General features: G+C 38.9%; 1 protein-coding gene across 1 annotated transcript in view; it reads right to left on the bottom strand.

Annotated features, from left to right (window-relative positions):
* kcnn1b (potassium intermediate/small conductance calcium-activated channel, subfamily N, member 1b) overlaps positions 1-7,218 on the bottom strand; it is a gene marked incomplete at both ends in the record, with an annotated part of 36,616 nt that extends 29,398 nt beyond the window's left edge. Inside the window, one exon of the mRNA XM_079827837.1 lies at positions 6,463-7,218. Coding sequence (XP_079683963.1) covers positions 6,463-7,218 — 756 coding nt within the window. The remainder of the gene's footprint in view (positions 1-6,462) is intronic.
* Positions 7,219-16,600: the final 9,382 nt, after the last annotated feature.

Genomic DNA, 16,600 nt, shown 5'->3' with positions numbered 1-16,600 from the left:
CACACACACACACACTTTGGAGTATAATTGGAGGACTTCTCCTTCAACAGATGTCGCTAAAATACTGTAGGCTATAGAGAAAAATAAATCTATTGTCCTTGTACTGCTTATGTGAACCTATAGTACTTCAAATACAATGGAGGAGTAATAGACATAATAAAACAGACCCAGAACTGATTTCCAACAAGCAGTGACTGTCTCTGATGAAAGAGCTCCAGGGATCAATTGCAATACATAGCAAAGCTTCTGTCAAAACTTCCACTCTTTCCAAGGCCAACATGGTCTGCCAGTTGCCAAATGAGCTCTTTTTTTTCTATCAATGTCCACAGAGAGCCTGTAGTCAATTGTGTTATTGGGCTTTCTTCCTGCAAATGTTAAAAGGTACAATAAACTAAAATCGGCTCCGGACAAAGATAAAGTTGATTATTAACATTATCCTGAGGTTTAAAATCTCAATCTCAAGAGCGTTTGTATTACTCCAAGGGTCTTAGTTATGGTTCAATTAAATATAAACTTTGTCTCAGATCCTTGAGAATATTTCTGACGTACAGTAAGAGTATAAGTCTATTAAATGCAATTTATATACTGTTCAATGGTTTGGGGTCAGCAAGATTTTTTTTTTCTTTGAAAGAAGTCACTTGTGCTCACCGAGGCATTTATTTGATAAAAAAAACCCCAAAATGTTACATTGTAAACCACTGTTTTCTAAATTGTAATGTATTAAAGCTGAACTTTCAGCATCATTACTCCAGTCTTCAGTGTCACAAGTAATAACGCTTTGGGCACCAAGACGGCCAGCAGCAGACCCTTCAGAAATCATTCTAAAATGTTGATTGATTAGCTGTTCAAAAAACATTTATTATTATTATCAACGTTAAAAACAGTTGTGCTGCTTTATCTTTTTGTGGAAACCATGATGCATTTTCTTTCAGGATTCACTGATGAACAATATGTATGATTTTTGATGTATTCTTGCTGAATAAAAGTACTTTTGAATTGTGCTGTATATTGTGCATTTCATGCATGCTACAATTTCCAAATAAGCTATTCTATTAAAAAAATGTTTTAATATATATATATAACATACATAGAGCATGCCATACATAGAGAAATCCCTGACTTTTCATTGCTGGCTTAAATCTCAGCGCAGTTAGTGACATTGATCTTTTCTGAAACTCAGAGGAGGCACATTGATTGCTGCATTTTTTAAGCAAAAGTCTCCATTTGCTCTCCATTTAATCGCATTGCTGCCAAGAGAAACAATTGGGATATTGCAAAGATCTCATTTGTGATTTTTCTTTCCAATGGGATGCATCACAACGTAACTTCCAACACAAATGACAGCGCAGCTGCTGTAACAACAAAGACGCACAAAGCTAGAAATTCTTCGCATGACCTTGAAGAGTCAATTAAAACACACAGCTGCACGCTCCGGGTGCAATTTTATGCTAAAAAAACTGATCACATGTCAGTCACAAAAACAACATCTGCAACATCTCCATTTACTGAAGCAACAGGCTAAGCATTTACCACATCGCAATGGCTTTTTCATTGTCTCAGCCTCACAATTTCACATTTGACTAATTTTCCATATTAACCAATATTCTCTTCTGTGCGTGTCAAAGCTGAAGGGCCCTTAGACTTCACCCTCCCCTGCTCCTTCATTCCCCTCTCTGCAAGCTTTGGTCCGTACAAATCCAATTTAGCAAATCTATTTTGACATTGAATTTGCACTCATTCAGATGTGGCATCGGACTCTCTGTTCCTCAGGTCTCTTTCTGTAATGAAATGTCTGCAGCAGACCTGAGAGCTGATTACAGATCCCGCTATTCAAGAATATCTTTTCTAACTGCTCACCACTATCAAAATGTGATCTTTACAACCAGACATCTTCCCACGTCTCGTGTGGCAAAAAATGTGCACCCTAGGGCCCGTCCGATGTAGGAGACAAAATAAGAAAAACATTTGTATGTGATTTGTTTCAGCAATTTTATGTAGATTGAATCATGATACCTGGAGAAAGCTATCAGTTAGCATCTCGATGCCAGTTGTCTGGCCCACTCAGGAGGTATGCGATAAGAAATCTGCCATCTTTGCTCGTGGGAACCACAGAACTTTTTGAGTCAAGCAAATGAACAGTAAATACCATGTGACTAATCACACTAGAGCTGCTAGAAGCTGATGGCATCACAAGAACACACAGTCCCAAACACTTCACTATCCTGGGATGTAATAAGAAAAATTGTGAAATTCACTATTATTATTAAAGGCACAATATGTAAGATTTCTGGCTTAAAATCCAAAACCACTAGAACACTTATATATTTTGTTGACTTGTTTACTTACATTATCCCAATTGTTTTCAACAATGTTTAAACGCTGTGAAATCAACTATTGTAACCCTGTCAATGACATCTATCCGCATTACCCTCACTTTCCGGTTTTACATCTGTAGAAACCATCAAAGATGCTTTAATATATTATGTGTTTTATTAGACAGGTAAGCAACTGTTTGGATACCTTTATCAACAGAAAACGAAAAATGTGTATATAGCTCAGCACGGTTAGTCTTATTGTTTGAATATAGTTTTCTTGATTTACCGCGAGCAACATGTTTGTACCCAAAAAGTAAATCAGACAACACTATTTAATATAATACAGCTTAATCAGAAAGAGCTTTATTTGTAGTAACAGTAATACAGAATTTTCTCCGCCATAGAACGTTTAAAAATGAATTGCATTCATCCAGCTTTTATTAATATGATATTCTAATATCGATCTAGCTTACTGCAGTGTGCAACAAGTGTCTCATAGCAGCCACTGAGTGAACGCACAGAGCAACATTACAACAACTTTCAACACACTCAAATGTATTTTTAGTGTGATTGTTTTGTATTCTTTTGTGTTTTCTGGAGTTAGGAAAGGATTAACTCTGAGTTGCAGTTTAGATAGTCAGCTCACCAGTTCTTATTTTAAGTTTTGTATGTTTTATATCTTTGTTCGTTTTTGTTACTTTCTGTTGCCAATACATTTTATATTTTTATTGCCCTGGCCTTTTCGATTTTTGTTTTGCTACTTTCCTGAATGGCTTTTACGTAAAGTAAAACGGCACTGTGTTACCCCACAGTTTTAATTAGTCAAATGAAGGGACCTGTCTGAGTAGTAATAGAGTAGGCTGTTTCTTTGGAATGAAATAAAACTAAGTGAATTTAAGTGATCAAACGCAACTCCAACAAAGTTCAAGCTCAGGGAAGAAGGAGGCGAACATTAAACGTAACTTTAATCTTAAAATATGCATAAACAACTAAACGTATTGCTTTCCATTAGCTGTGGAGGTGAAGACATCATCTCCCATGACTCCATGCACATTCACAGCATCTATACCTTTGTTATCGTTTTAAATAAACGACCTCTAGCGACAAAAATTACACACTGTGCCTTTAATTAGATATTATTATTCTTACAAACCTTTAGTGCACTCTTAAGGCCACTTCACACTGCACCGACAGATGCCGACATATGGTTTTTGTCAGATCTGTGTTACCCATCGGTGTCTGTTGGCATCTGTCAGAGCTTTTTTTCGCCATTTGAGCACACTGAGATCAGTGACGTACTGTAATCTGGTGTTTGTCCACATTGGCCAACATCTATCAGTGCAGTGTGAATTGGCTTTTAAATATAACGTTTCCAAAAGGGTTTTTTCCCCCTGCAGTGATGCCGCGGAAGAACCATTATTTTTTACTTTTCAGTGAACAATTCTTAAAATAACCTTTTTTTTCTTTAGGCCAATTCACACTGCACCGACAGATTTGGTCATATCAGTGTGTTCCCCTGTCAGTGTCTGTTGCTGTTGGTCGGCACTTGTTTTCGCTTGTTTGTTGGGTCGTGGAATGTCTGAGAAGTAATGTAGTAAAATGGGGATTGTCCGCATTGGTCAGCATCTGTCAGTGCAGTGTGAATTGGCCTTTAGTGATTTTAAAAAACGAAACAATCTTTTTTCACTATAATATTTTGTGCAATGGAAAGGTTCCAAGGTTCTTCATGGAACCATAGATGCCAATAAAGAACGGGTACACTTTATTTTAAGGTGTCTTTGTTACATTGTAACTATACATTTAAGTACTGAGTAATATTAAGTAACTATGTGTACTTACTAAAGGGTTAGGGTAGAATTAGGGTTTGGGGTTCCGTTTATTTTGCAGTGTCATTGTTACAGTGTACTTATATATTTAAGTACTGAGTAATATTCATTAACAACATGTACTTACTATAGGGTTAGGGTAGGATTAGGGTTTGATTGAGGGTTAGTTGCATGTAATTATGCATAAATTACTGTTGTAAGTACATGTAACATACGTAACAAGGACAATGTAAAATAACGTTTTTCCGGGTTTGGTTTAGGGTTAGTTGCATGTAATTATGCATAATTTATAGATATTACTATAGTAAACTACATGTAACATATGTAACAATGACACTGTAAAATAGTTCCCAAGAACCTTTATTTTTAAGAGTGTCTGCAACTCATCCTGCTACAGTAATACAGATATGAATATGAATGACACCTCAAATCATGCCTAATTACATTTCTAAGGGAATGGGCATGCCTTTTGCATGGTGGGTGCAAAGACCATTAGATTAACATTTAACATAACCCACATAACCTAGCAATGCCATTGAAACTAGGAATACTGGGAAAGCTTTCCAGCCAACTCCAGCATCATGAAAAGTAGAGTTTATAATGTTTCGCTTGCAAAACAGTTTAGGTTAAAAAGACTGCATTTACATCCTCAAGCAATTGACTTCATAACATTATTTCAATCCTTTTCCCAAGTGAAATGTAGTGCACTACAACACAAATAACTGCAGAGACTCTCGTGGCCTAGAAGACAACAGGAACAAAACCTGCAGAATCAAGAACCTTGTTTTCCAATCAAAGTTTCTGAATAGACTACAGAAAATAGAATCATGAATTTAAAAATGGATGGATGAATTATTTGGAAATATCAGTGTTTTATCTGGTAGTATCAATAATTCAAACCGATGCCCAAGTATGCCATTAGAACATATTCTTTTATAAATAATCTATACTATCCCAGCAATAGAACGTGACATAGTTTGACATAGTAGATACGCACACTCACACTGTCGGTATTATAGAAAGAGCCTTTGGCTAGTTTTAGTTCGAATACAAACAGAGACAAGAGAGCTCAGCCAATTATACTCTCCACAAATTACCCTTGATTAAGCAGCAGAACACCAGCTGCAGAGCAACAACACCCAGAGATTCTCCCCTCTGCCTGCTCGCTCATACTGAACCAGTCATTCCCTCAACATCCACAGCACATCCCAGTGCTTCCACTCCCTCTCATGCACAATCAAGAAGCCTTACTGTAAACTCTGCGTAAATATTTACATAATTACAACCCCTCCGCAGAGAGAGAATTCAGCATAAATGTGGTTTTCCTAAAAGACTGATTTGTACAAACAGCTAAAGCTCCCAGGGTTATTTTACCTCCTACAAAAGCTGTTTCTGAACCGTGCATTAAAACAACTCATTACATTACAAATGAATCAAGTGGCACAGGTTGAGCAATCACTTTTTTTTTTACAACGAGCACAATGCAGTCAAACACAAGAACCAGTCAAGCGGAGAAAGAAACAGACTGACGCAAACAACAGGGAAGACTTATGGGAGATTTCGGTGATGGCTTTTACCTCCATCTGCTGTGCATTGTGTACAAAACTGATACTAATGTCTCTCCGCTCTGGCAGTGATGTCTAACCCGTCATGAATAATACAGGCCTGAAGTACATGTTAGTGCCACTCAGGGGGGCTTTCCCTTGGCTTGCACAGGCAGAAAATGGAACAGCGAGGCAGAAACAGGGTCGGCTCTCCCACAAGGAATGAATGACACTGATTTGCCTTTCTGCCTTGCTTTTCTGCCCCTGGTCCTTTCAGGCGATGGATGCATTGATATATACGGCTAGACAGATAGACAGATAAATAGATGCATTATAATTCTTAGCTGTGACTCACATAATGAGGTAGGCTAGAAATATCCAGGGATGGACTAAATATGACTGATGCAGGTGTAGGAATGAATGAATGCTTCATAATGTTTACTTACTATTAAACGCCATCATGGGAATCATGGACAGCCTGTTGCAAGCACCCCCGCCTGTTCTTTCTTTCCATGCTTTCGAGGTTAACGCGAATACCAACACCTAGCAACTACAAAACAGCCTTCTGCATCTACACGGCCGAAATGTGGTGTTAAAAAATGGCAAGCGATATCAAGCATGACCTCCCAGAGTCGAGCTGATGCCTGCGTAATCGGGTGCATTGATAAAACTGGCCACCTGTTAAGCATAAACTTCACAGAGTGCATGTATAAACGATGCGTATTTCGCGCGGTCTGTGCGCAACAACAAAACACGAGTTGGTGTATGCAGGTTTACCTTATAGCCTTCGTGTCTATGTTTATTCTCCTCGAGGCACACGCGACTGTCAGAAGACAGCGGGCTGCTTTTACTCCGCGGCGAAACGGAGTTCCTGGCTCCCTGGCATCTATCAGGCGTGCATGCACGGGCGTGATGAGCTGGATTCCGCTGCTCGCCTGATCTCGGGCTGTCGTTATCACGGTGCTGCAGCAGAGACGGCTGCTGGCTTCTCAGCTCCCCGGATCCTCTCACGCAGCAGTTGGGTAGGCTGCTCCTCAGCAGCCGCTGCTGCTGAACCTGTAGCTGGAGGGAAGGTGGAGGGTTGTGACGCTGGCTTGGATGCTGATGCTGCAACAGCTGTTGATGCTCTTGCAATCCGCAGATGCACGAACAATGATCTTGTTGGCAATTCGCAGTTTTGGCAGCCCCTCCAACACTCTGCTGCCGACTTAGGGAGGGTTTTGAACAGTCTGTGAGACTTGGGTTGCTCCCTTGGCTTTTGACTGGTGCTTCTTGACTGAAAGGGCTGGGCAGGTTCTCTTGGCTCTGTTTTGGCAAGGGGTGTGCGGTCTGTCTAAGGCCACCCCTGTGCTCCGCGTATTGTTGGTGGTGGTGCTGATGGACGGCTCCCGAGTAGCGATGCTGCATCCCCGCCTCACCTGCGGCGGAGTGCCGCTTTGCGTTGCAATGATCCGGCACCCTTTCACTGCGCGCAGCCCCGGTGGAGTCAAGAAGGCCCGTTTCATTGGTAGGTTTGACCAAGACCAGCCTCATCACGTCACTATGGAGTTACAGGGAGCCCCGCCTACATGTGACAGTCGAAGTGTTTATATGAATGAGTAGGCTATACTAAGGGAAGTGCACAGTACGCGGTTGCGAATTAGGGGGTGTTGGAGAAACCAGACTCCCCGAATTAAGACTCGAACCCCCTAAAGGAAAGGAAATCAAAACAAAAGGTTGAGGGGGATCTTAGTTTAAATGCATTTTATACACGCATGGGTTTAACGAACAAACGCTAAAGAATAAAAGTTGTGTTCGCCCGCTAGTGTAAACATAGCAACAGGACGCCGCTCGAGCGGTTCCATTGCGGTCAGATTCTGTCCGTAAAGCGTGGGAAGTATTCTCATTATTCCTATCACTTTCAGATGTATATATCACAAAAATAACTTTAGAACGCCAATTACGCTTAGCTAACTTTTGCCAGATTACAAATTTCGCTGCGCGAGATGAAAATTTAAAATAAAATAAAAAATTACCAGACTAAAATTCATTTAAAATCGTCGTCCATGGTCCTTATAATTAGGAGGTGGTAATAACTTAATGGTGAAGGGTCTAGGTTGCTAACACAAATCCTGCTGGTTTGGTCCCCAGTAGAGGTGACTCAGGAACTGGAGGAAAACTCAAATCACAGTCCTGGTCTGGCACTATTGTAGGCCTACTCATGATGTTTATATGAAGTTGGTCAAGGGCAAGTGTCCTTTAGTGACATTTATCATCTTAATGGCAACTTAAGCTTGGCCATTTTAATAACATAAAAATTACAACTCAACATAATTGCGTAAAAATGACAAAGTATTGTGATCAGTTCGTTTTTGTGTGCGAGTTGATCACATCTAATCTTAATGTGATGCAATGCTGGGTCAATCTGATGGTCAGGCAGTCATGAATCTCCTAGTAAACCTGCAAAAAGATCAGAGAATAAATGCACATCAGTTCCAATGAAGCCTGTCTTCGTGTTCTCAAACAATAAGGTTTTATTCCATTTTATTCCTTTGGTTAGCACATGCACCTAAACCAGTATCAAAAAAGCCTTGAAATTCAAGAGTAAACTTGTTTAGATTTCAGGATAGTAGTGTCGGTTTTCAACAGGATTGAGTGCTGATGTCAATGAAGGTGATGCCAAAGTTTGGAGTTCGGAGTGGATCTGGGGCGCAGATGAAGGAAGCTGGTAATTTGATATTTTTCATTAAGTAATTAGTCCTGGAGACCTGTATGGGTTCCTGGGCAGAATGAAGTATCATTTGCTTGCTGGTTTTGAAGGCAATGTTGCTTACGACCACATTAATTATTAATTTCCCTTTCCCACTCCACGTTCAGTGACATATGTGTATGGGATTGCCTGTTGAAATGACCCCATGCGGTGTAGCATTTACAAACAGCATTTACATTAGGCTAAACAAAATCTTCTCAGTTGTCAATGCTATTTAGACAGTTGTTTTAAGGACTAACAGGCTGAACATTGAAACCAGAAGGATATATTAGTTAAAGTTAATAGGGAAATGTTGACCATTAAACATACGTTCTTGATCTTTTCATAATCAATAATAAATAAATAGCCTAATATCACCACTTTCCCCTGGTTTCACAGAGAAGGCTTAAGATAGTCCCAGACTAAAATGCATGTTTGAGATGTTTTAACTGAAAGCAACTTGCACTGACACATCTTAAAATATATCAGTGTCATTGTTTTGTCTCAAACCTCATTATTTTTCTTTTTTAATAAGGCGCTACTTAAATGTCCAAATTGAACTAAGGTCTAATCCTGGCTTAATCTAAGCCTTTTCTGTGAAACCAGGCCTTAAGGTTAAATTATTTTACCGGAGTTATCATGAACTAATGACAAGGTAACACTTTACAACAAGGCCCCGTTCATCAACTTTAGTTAATACATTAGTTAACATTAACAATGAGCAATATTTGTTAATACAAATTCAATTCCTCATTGTTCTTGTTATTTCACAGTACATTAACTAATGTTAACAAATACAACTTTTGATTTAAAACAATGTATTAATGAATGCTGAAATTAACTAAGATTAGCAAATGCTGTAGAAATATTGTACATTCATGTTAGTGTAAACTAATGTTGTTATCAAAACACTTGCATTTATGAAATGGTCTTGGATAATGTTCATTTCTGTAAGAGCTAACAATAATTCACATAACTTAATAACTGCTGTTAAAAACATTGACCATTGTTAGTTCACGATACTTAATGCATGAACTAATGTAAACAAACTGAACCTGAATGTAAAGTGTTCACCAAATAGTATGTCATTTTTAGCAGACAGAAGATGTAGAGTCATTTTTTTGTTAAATGAAATGAAATCTCAACACATGTTTGTAGTCTGACATCAGAATCAAACCTCCCCATAAGGACCAGATTGTAATTTGTAAAACCACTTAGGGCCTGGAAACAGCACACCGTACAAACAGAGCAATTTTATGGTCCATCAGGTATTTAATATCCAGGTATCACTTTTACAACAGAAGGGCCATCTGTTTTCTATTTTAACCTGTACAAGAGAGTGAACATAAGTAATTATTTTAGCAATCAAGCTGACAGCTCTTATATAAAGGCCTCTCAGAGTGCATTATTTATATATCTCCTCCTGCCGTTCCACCTGTTCATTAAACTGCATTCGAACTTCTCACCCACAGCTACGAGGAGGTTACACACACTCTAAATATAGATTTTTTTGCCTTTAATTGCCTTTCTGCTGATCTTGGATCATTTTTCTTGGAAAAATCCAGGCCTGAAGAAAAGCAACACTGCCTCCAGATCAGCACCAATCAATAGCCGTAAACGCACTAGAGCGGTTTGTGTTAATGTACATACTTAATTTGCATAAAGTATAAATGTCTGTAGATTGAAATTAACTGTTATGTTCAGTTCCAGGAATGGCAAAATAACAGTTTACAGTTCAATTAAATTGATTTAGAGTCAATTTAAAGTTAATTTCAAGTCGGCCTATAAAACTGATTAGTAATGTTGTGAGAACATCTCAGGAAAAAAAATTGCAAAATGGTTGCTCCTGTGTTTATTTTCTGTTTGTGCTAAGCTAACTGTTGCTATTACAGATGCTCTTTTGTATGAAGAAGCGCATGCTCCTGTATAACAGAGAGAGAGAGAGAGAGAGAGAGAGAGAGAGAGAGAGAGAGAGAGAGAGAGAGAGAGAGAGAGAGAGAGAGAGAGAGAGAGAGAGAGAGAGAGAGAGAGAGAGAGAGAGAGAGAGAGAGAGAGAGAGAGAGAGAGAGAGAGAGAGAGAGAGAGAGATGGAGAGGTCCTGTCACAAGCAGATGAGTGTTCATTACTTTACCCTTGACGGGGGGTTTGGGCAGAGGGAAAGAGATTTCACGCTAATTTGTGGGGTGATACCATAGCCATTTACAATATATATAAAACAAACAGACCATAAAAATCTTGATAACAGTTGGCCTTTTTTAACCACACCTACAAACACAATTTTTTAGCATAACAGGTAACTTGTGATTTAATATCTCCCTATATATCATGAAACAGATCAAAATGGGTATTATGTGAAACAAAATTAAAAGGATGAATAGCATGTCTGTCATAAATATAAAGGACATTTCACCCATGCGTCATGTACAATAAATTACAGCTGTCGGAAAATACAGCCTGATGATCTGATATGAGCAAACCGATTGTTTAAACAATAACACTTTACAATAAGGTTATTTTTATTGCAGTTAACATGAACTAACGACAAACAATACTTCTATACATATTTCAAATCAAAAGTTGTATCCGTTAACATTAGTTAATCTAACACGGACAATGAAAAATTGCATTTTATGAACTAACAATAACAAAGCTTAATAAATACTCAAAACATATTGCTCATAGTTCATGTTAACCAATGCATGAACTAACGTTAACAAATGAGGCCTTATTGTAAGAATAAGAGTAAATCTACCATGTTAAGCCATAATGCCTAAAATATATGCAAAAATATTGCACAGTAACTACTACTGTCATTTTTTTTCTAGCATTTGCTCAGAAATGGCAGCTGTTTATCAGAAATGTAATTGCTTAGTTAAGTTTCCAAAAAGCCAAGATTTAGCATAAAGATTCCAAGATTTAGCATTAAGGGGTCTGACATATAGATTGAAAAAACTTTCAAAAAGCATTAATAATTGTATACTGAGACATCCTTACCTTAAAGCAGAGTCTTTCTTTCCTTCGGCAAGCGCGTTAGACTCAGGTCCCCTAACATGCATGAGGTGTGAGTGATGGGCGCTTTTTCGAGAAAACAGGATTTAGTCATCAGACATGCAGCTTTTTCCTCAGACGCTTGTCAGATGTAGGGGGCCGGCCGGTCTCTCTTTGAGACGCATAATTAGGATGCAGGCTGAAGAAAGGACAGCCCAGCTTGATAAGGGTTGGCATGCAAATGGATAAGGAGACAAAGAAGCACAGCGAGAGAGAGAGGGAGGGAGAGCAAAACACTATATGTTGCGCACACCACAACACTTTCTGCTTTAAGTGTCGGGTGTCATTATTGCGTCCACTGCTCAGGTTGGCTGAGGTAGTCGAATACATTGAGGTCCGCAGATGAGGAAATCGAGGGGATAGAAATCTGCGATTGATGCTCAGCAGTTCAAAGGCCTTCCCAAACCCTCTTATCTTTCCCGCCACAGAGGCAGCTCAGATAAAAGACAAACACACATTACACTAAGCATTGGATGGAAACATGGATGTTGGAGATGTACATGTACACAACCAGCAGTGTTCAGTGCTTTAAAGAGCGTGTATGGTCCGCTATTCATGCTTTAATTTAAAGTCACCATGAAATCAAAATTTACTTCTTTTTTGGAATATTGCAGTATTTATGATAAATAATTGATTTATCCATGCACATCCTTTTTTTTTATTCATGTGCCCTCATAATCTTTACTCAAAATAACTTCCCACTTGCATTGACATCTCTTCTCTGATGACGTGCTTACTGGCGTGGGGGCGGGACAACCTGTCAACAGCAAAGCACGACCATCCAATCAACTCCCGTTGGACAAAATCAAGTGCCGCCATACATTTTTTCTTGTTCGTAAAGCCATTTCATTCAGATATACGCCAAAGTAGGGAAGAAAAGCATATCACAAATTCAGTTTCATGCAGTGAAAAAGTAGTTTTGGATTGAAATATGGTTATTTTTTATACATGTTTGTCATTAAATAAATTAGCAACGCTAGAGGGACGCAATTGAAAATGCTTCTAGTTTGCTTTTTTAAATTTTTTATAACAATAATTACAAATAATGTTTAGCATTTTTCTAATTTTTATTTTATTTTTAAAAGGCACACTATGTAGTTTTTTGCCGCCACAGGTCCCCTATTCAAAAAAAAGGTGTAGCTTGATGACACCGAGATTGAGCGTGGAATCTTGGGAGTTGTCTTCACCTCACAGCCGGTGGAAAAGAATCGGGACGGGACTCGGGCAGAAATCATGTTCATGGATGAGATTATTAACGTTACTGTAGTATGAAGCAGAGCAGGGCCGAGTGTTGTGGAGCTGAGCAAGGCCGCTGGAGCGATAGCTAATGAGAGCATTGGAGCTTTTATTATGCCGCAGACGACTGCTTCTGCTTCTTCCAGTCAAGCATATGTGGGGTAACGAATCGCTGTTTTATCATATTAGATATGAGTGTGTTGAAAATGATGTTATAACGTTATCCTGTGCGTCCGCTCCGCGGCTGCTATGAGACACTTGTTGCTCACTGCAGTAAGCTAGATCGATATTAGAATATCACATTAATAAATGCTGGATGGCTTGTGTTGCTTAATGGCACGGAGAAATGCTGCATTACTGCACAATAATGAATTTTCTGTCTATAATTGTTCCCTAGTCTAATAAAACACATAATATATTAAAGCCTCTTTGGTGTTTGCATGGTTACAAAATAAAACCGGAAATCGAGGGCAAGGCAGATATGACGTCAATGATAGGCAACGCACAGACTGCGTGTCCTGGTTAAAATAGCTTATTTCTCTGCATTTAAACATTCTTGGAAGCATCTGAGATAATGTAAGTACACAAGTCAACAAATTGTATAACACTGTTCTAGTGGTTTTTGGATATTTTAATCCAAAAATCGTACATATTGTACCTTTAAATGTAAAAAAAAAAACATGTGGTTAATGTTTTTCACTAAATAATTTAGCAATGCTGGGAGGACACCGTATGAAATGTTGACAAATCCCATGGGGCCACTGATCTATATAGTGGGGCCCAAAAGTTTCCTACAAAAGCCCACTAATGAAAATGCTTGTTTTGCCTTTTTTTTTTATGCGGTTTAGCGTTTTTCTAAACTAAGCATTTTTATTAAATATTTTTTTACATGTAAAAAACAAATTCATTGTTATTTTTGGATAATATTTGCCACTAAATAATTTTGCAATGCTAGAAGTGCATGAAAAAATACAGTGGGCCCTAAAACCTACTAAAACCCATGATGAAAATGTTTGTTTCGCTTTTTTCTTTTTTTTTTAATGAAGAATATAATTACTAATAATATCTGCTTAGCATTTTTCTAAGCAAAAATTATCAGTGTTTTATTTTTAAATACATCATTTTAAAATTTAATTATTAATACTAATAATTAAAAATAATTAATTTAATAATTAAAAATGTAATAATTTTAAATAGCATTACAAATGATTTTGAGTGCTTTATTCAACTGAAAAATGTATATGAATTTCCTAGTGTTTCTCCAGTCCCCTTTAATGTTAATGACAGCAGCATTCAAAACTTGAACAAAACCGGACCATGTTCTCCAATATGATTTGAGATTCTGTGCTGTAATCGAAGCAATAACATCTGAAGCAATATTTTCAGAGTCACAGATTTCATCAGTGACATAACAAAAAAAAAGACTTATAATTAAAGTTCTTCAAAGGCCTCCTTCTAGAAAGAATAATGACAGACTTTTTACCTTAGACGGATGTGAACAGTCATCAATCAGTGATGCTCGGAGACTCTGAGACAGATAAGGAAACTCCGTGCTATTTTAGGCCTGATGCTCTCTAAGACAGCAGGGTCTCTCCCTCTAATGGCTGGCCCCTCCCACCTTTATCAGATTTTCAAAATGCGTGAGACAATAAAAAACATGACAATAAAAACAATCCTAGATTTAACAGATTTGTTCTCATAGTGAGTGGAGTGCCACGATGTGACCCTCAGCGCACCACACACTAAAGACGGGTACACACTGTACGATTTATTATCCTTTACGACTGTTGCTTGTCAGACTGTATGAACATGATCCCCGCTGTAAGCCATGTCACACTGTGGGATGTCAGTTGTCATTAATGTCAGACTGTACAGCAGTCAAGAAGCTAGAAGACTCGTCCGGAGTTTTACATCATCAATCCGTGACATGTTCAGTGATGTGAGCTGCATTTGCATGCAAGGTAGAAATGGTGGCTAGCAAACAAAAACAACCTAGCGTTATTTTTGATCCTGGCTTCGCTTGAAAAGAAAACTAGAAAAGAGCGATGACAATGTGTGTGGAGCAAGTGGCGGTTTTTGGTCGTCTCACTAATTGCATCATCAGGTTCTGCGCTGCTATTGGTTTTTGTTGTAGGAGAAGTCACTCTACAGGACTGTGCGTCAAATCTTCTAACACTGCCAGAATTTCGTCTGAGGGGCAATTTGATCACAATGGTCATTAATCGTAATGAACATGTCAAACTAACGATTAAAGACAAAGATTTTGGCATGTGACATGGGAAATCTCGCAGTCAAACTTAAGAGTAAACTAACATAGTGGACATTGGGCAAGAAGAAATGGCGATAATAGCAGTTGGACTGCTTTTTACAGAAAATTTTCCGGGGAAAAGAAAAAGGTTTGGATGAAGTCGTGGAGACAGCGTGAACATGGACTTTACGTTTTCATTCCATGTGACTATCTACAGGGTGCCTGTGCATTTGTCCTCCGGGTCAACACAACAGGATTTATGATGTTGAATATTTACGATTTGAGATCAGTGCGGCCCCGTACGGTGTACATTTTAGGACATCCTCAGACCTCAGTCATATGACAAAAAGACTTAAAATCTTCAGTTATTAGATGAAACTGCATCCGCCTCAGATCAGTGTTGCCAAATCTGGGGTTTTCTTGGATATGGAATTGGGCTATTTTACACTCTTGTACACTCCAGTCAGTGGGTTAAAGCGGTTTAATGAAATGCAAATCCACTCTCAGACAGTAGGTGGCACTTATGGAACACCAGAATGCCTTGGGGCCCTATCATACTCCCGGCGCAATGTGACGCCAGGTGCAACGCAAGTGTTTTTTGCTAGTTTTAGCCAGACGCAGTTATCATTTTCACGTCCACATTGTTTAAATGGCAAATGCATTCACGCCAATCTGTCTGCCCATGCGTGCTGGTCTGAAAACGAGGTGTGTCCAGATGCATTGTTGGCGGGTTGCTATTTTGAGACAACTGAAAACGAGTGCAGTATTTTTTTAGTTATTTAAAGGGCGCGTTAGTAATATGCACCTCTAAGCGGGTGCACAACATGTGTACACTATGCTTGAGACACACACAGGGACGCGCAGCAGCACACAAAACATTTTTAAATATTAAAAATAAAAGGATTCCTCTCTGGAGAAGCGTTCAGTCTTTTCGCTCGCAAATTTCGCCATGTAAATCGTGAATCCACCATGTTGTAAGTGCAACTGGTTTTAAAGGGAATGGGAGACGAGACTCTGATTGGTTTATTGCACGTTATGCCCATAACACACCCATGACTCTAGAAGAGACTAGATAAAACCCTTTTGGATCATGTGCCCGGTGCGCCGACCTCTTTTCCCCGTCGTTAAACTAGTAAAAGTGAATTCGGACATGCCCCAAGTGCACCAGCGCCATGCGCTTCAGACCATGCGCTCAGATTGTTAAAATAGGGCCCTTAATGTCTGATGCCTTTTTGTATGAGTATGTTTCGCCCAATTGAGACCCGACACCTGACATTGATTTTCCTGAGACCTGAAGCCTTTCAGTCTGAGGCGCAATGCCGTTTCGTCCAATGGCTGAAGCCCTTTAGTCTGAGGTATGGTGCCTTTTCGACATATGACTGAGGTCTGAGGATGTCCTAAAATGTACACCATAGTCCTGATGTTCTTCCAAGCAGATTCAGGCACTTCTAACACACCTTACACCACAGGAAAATCTGATAAGATAATCTGTGGAACCGTCCGAACATTGTCCGAAGGGGAGAATTGGGCCCAAAAGTGGCTAATCTTGTAGTGCGTGGGTGCCTTTAGATTCATCATAGAGTATCAGCTATTTATATTGAGTTTGATGCGACAAAATCACTCATTCAGCAAAGAATTTTGCACTTAAGAAACCT

Source organism: Gobio gobio (genome assembly GCF_949357685.1).
Source record: "Gobio gobio genome assembly, chromosome: 10".
NCBI lineage: Eukaryota > Metazoa > Chordata > Actinopteri > Cypriniformes > Gobionidae > Gobio > Gobio gobio.
This window is presented reverse-complemented; position numbering and strand designations above follow the sequence as displayed.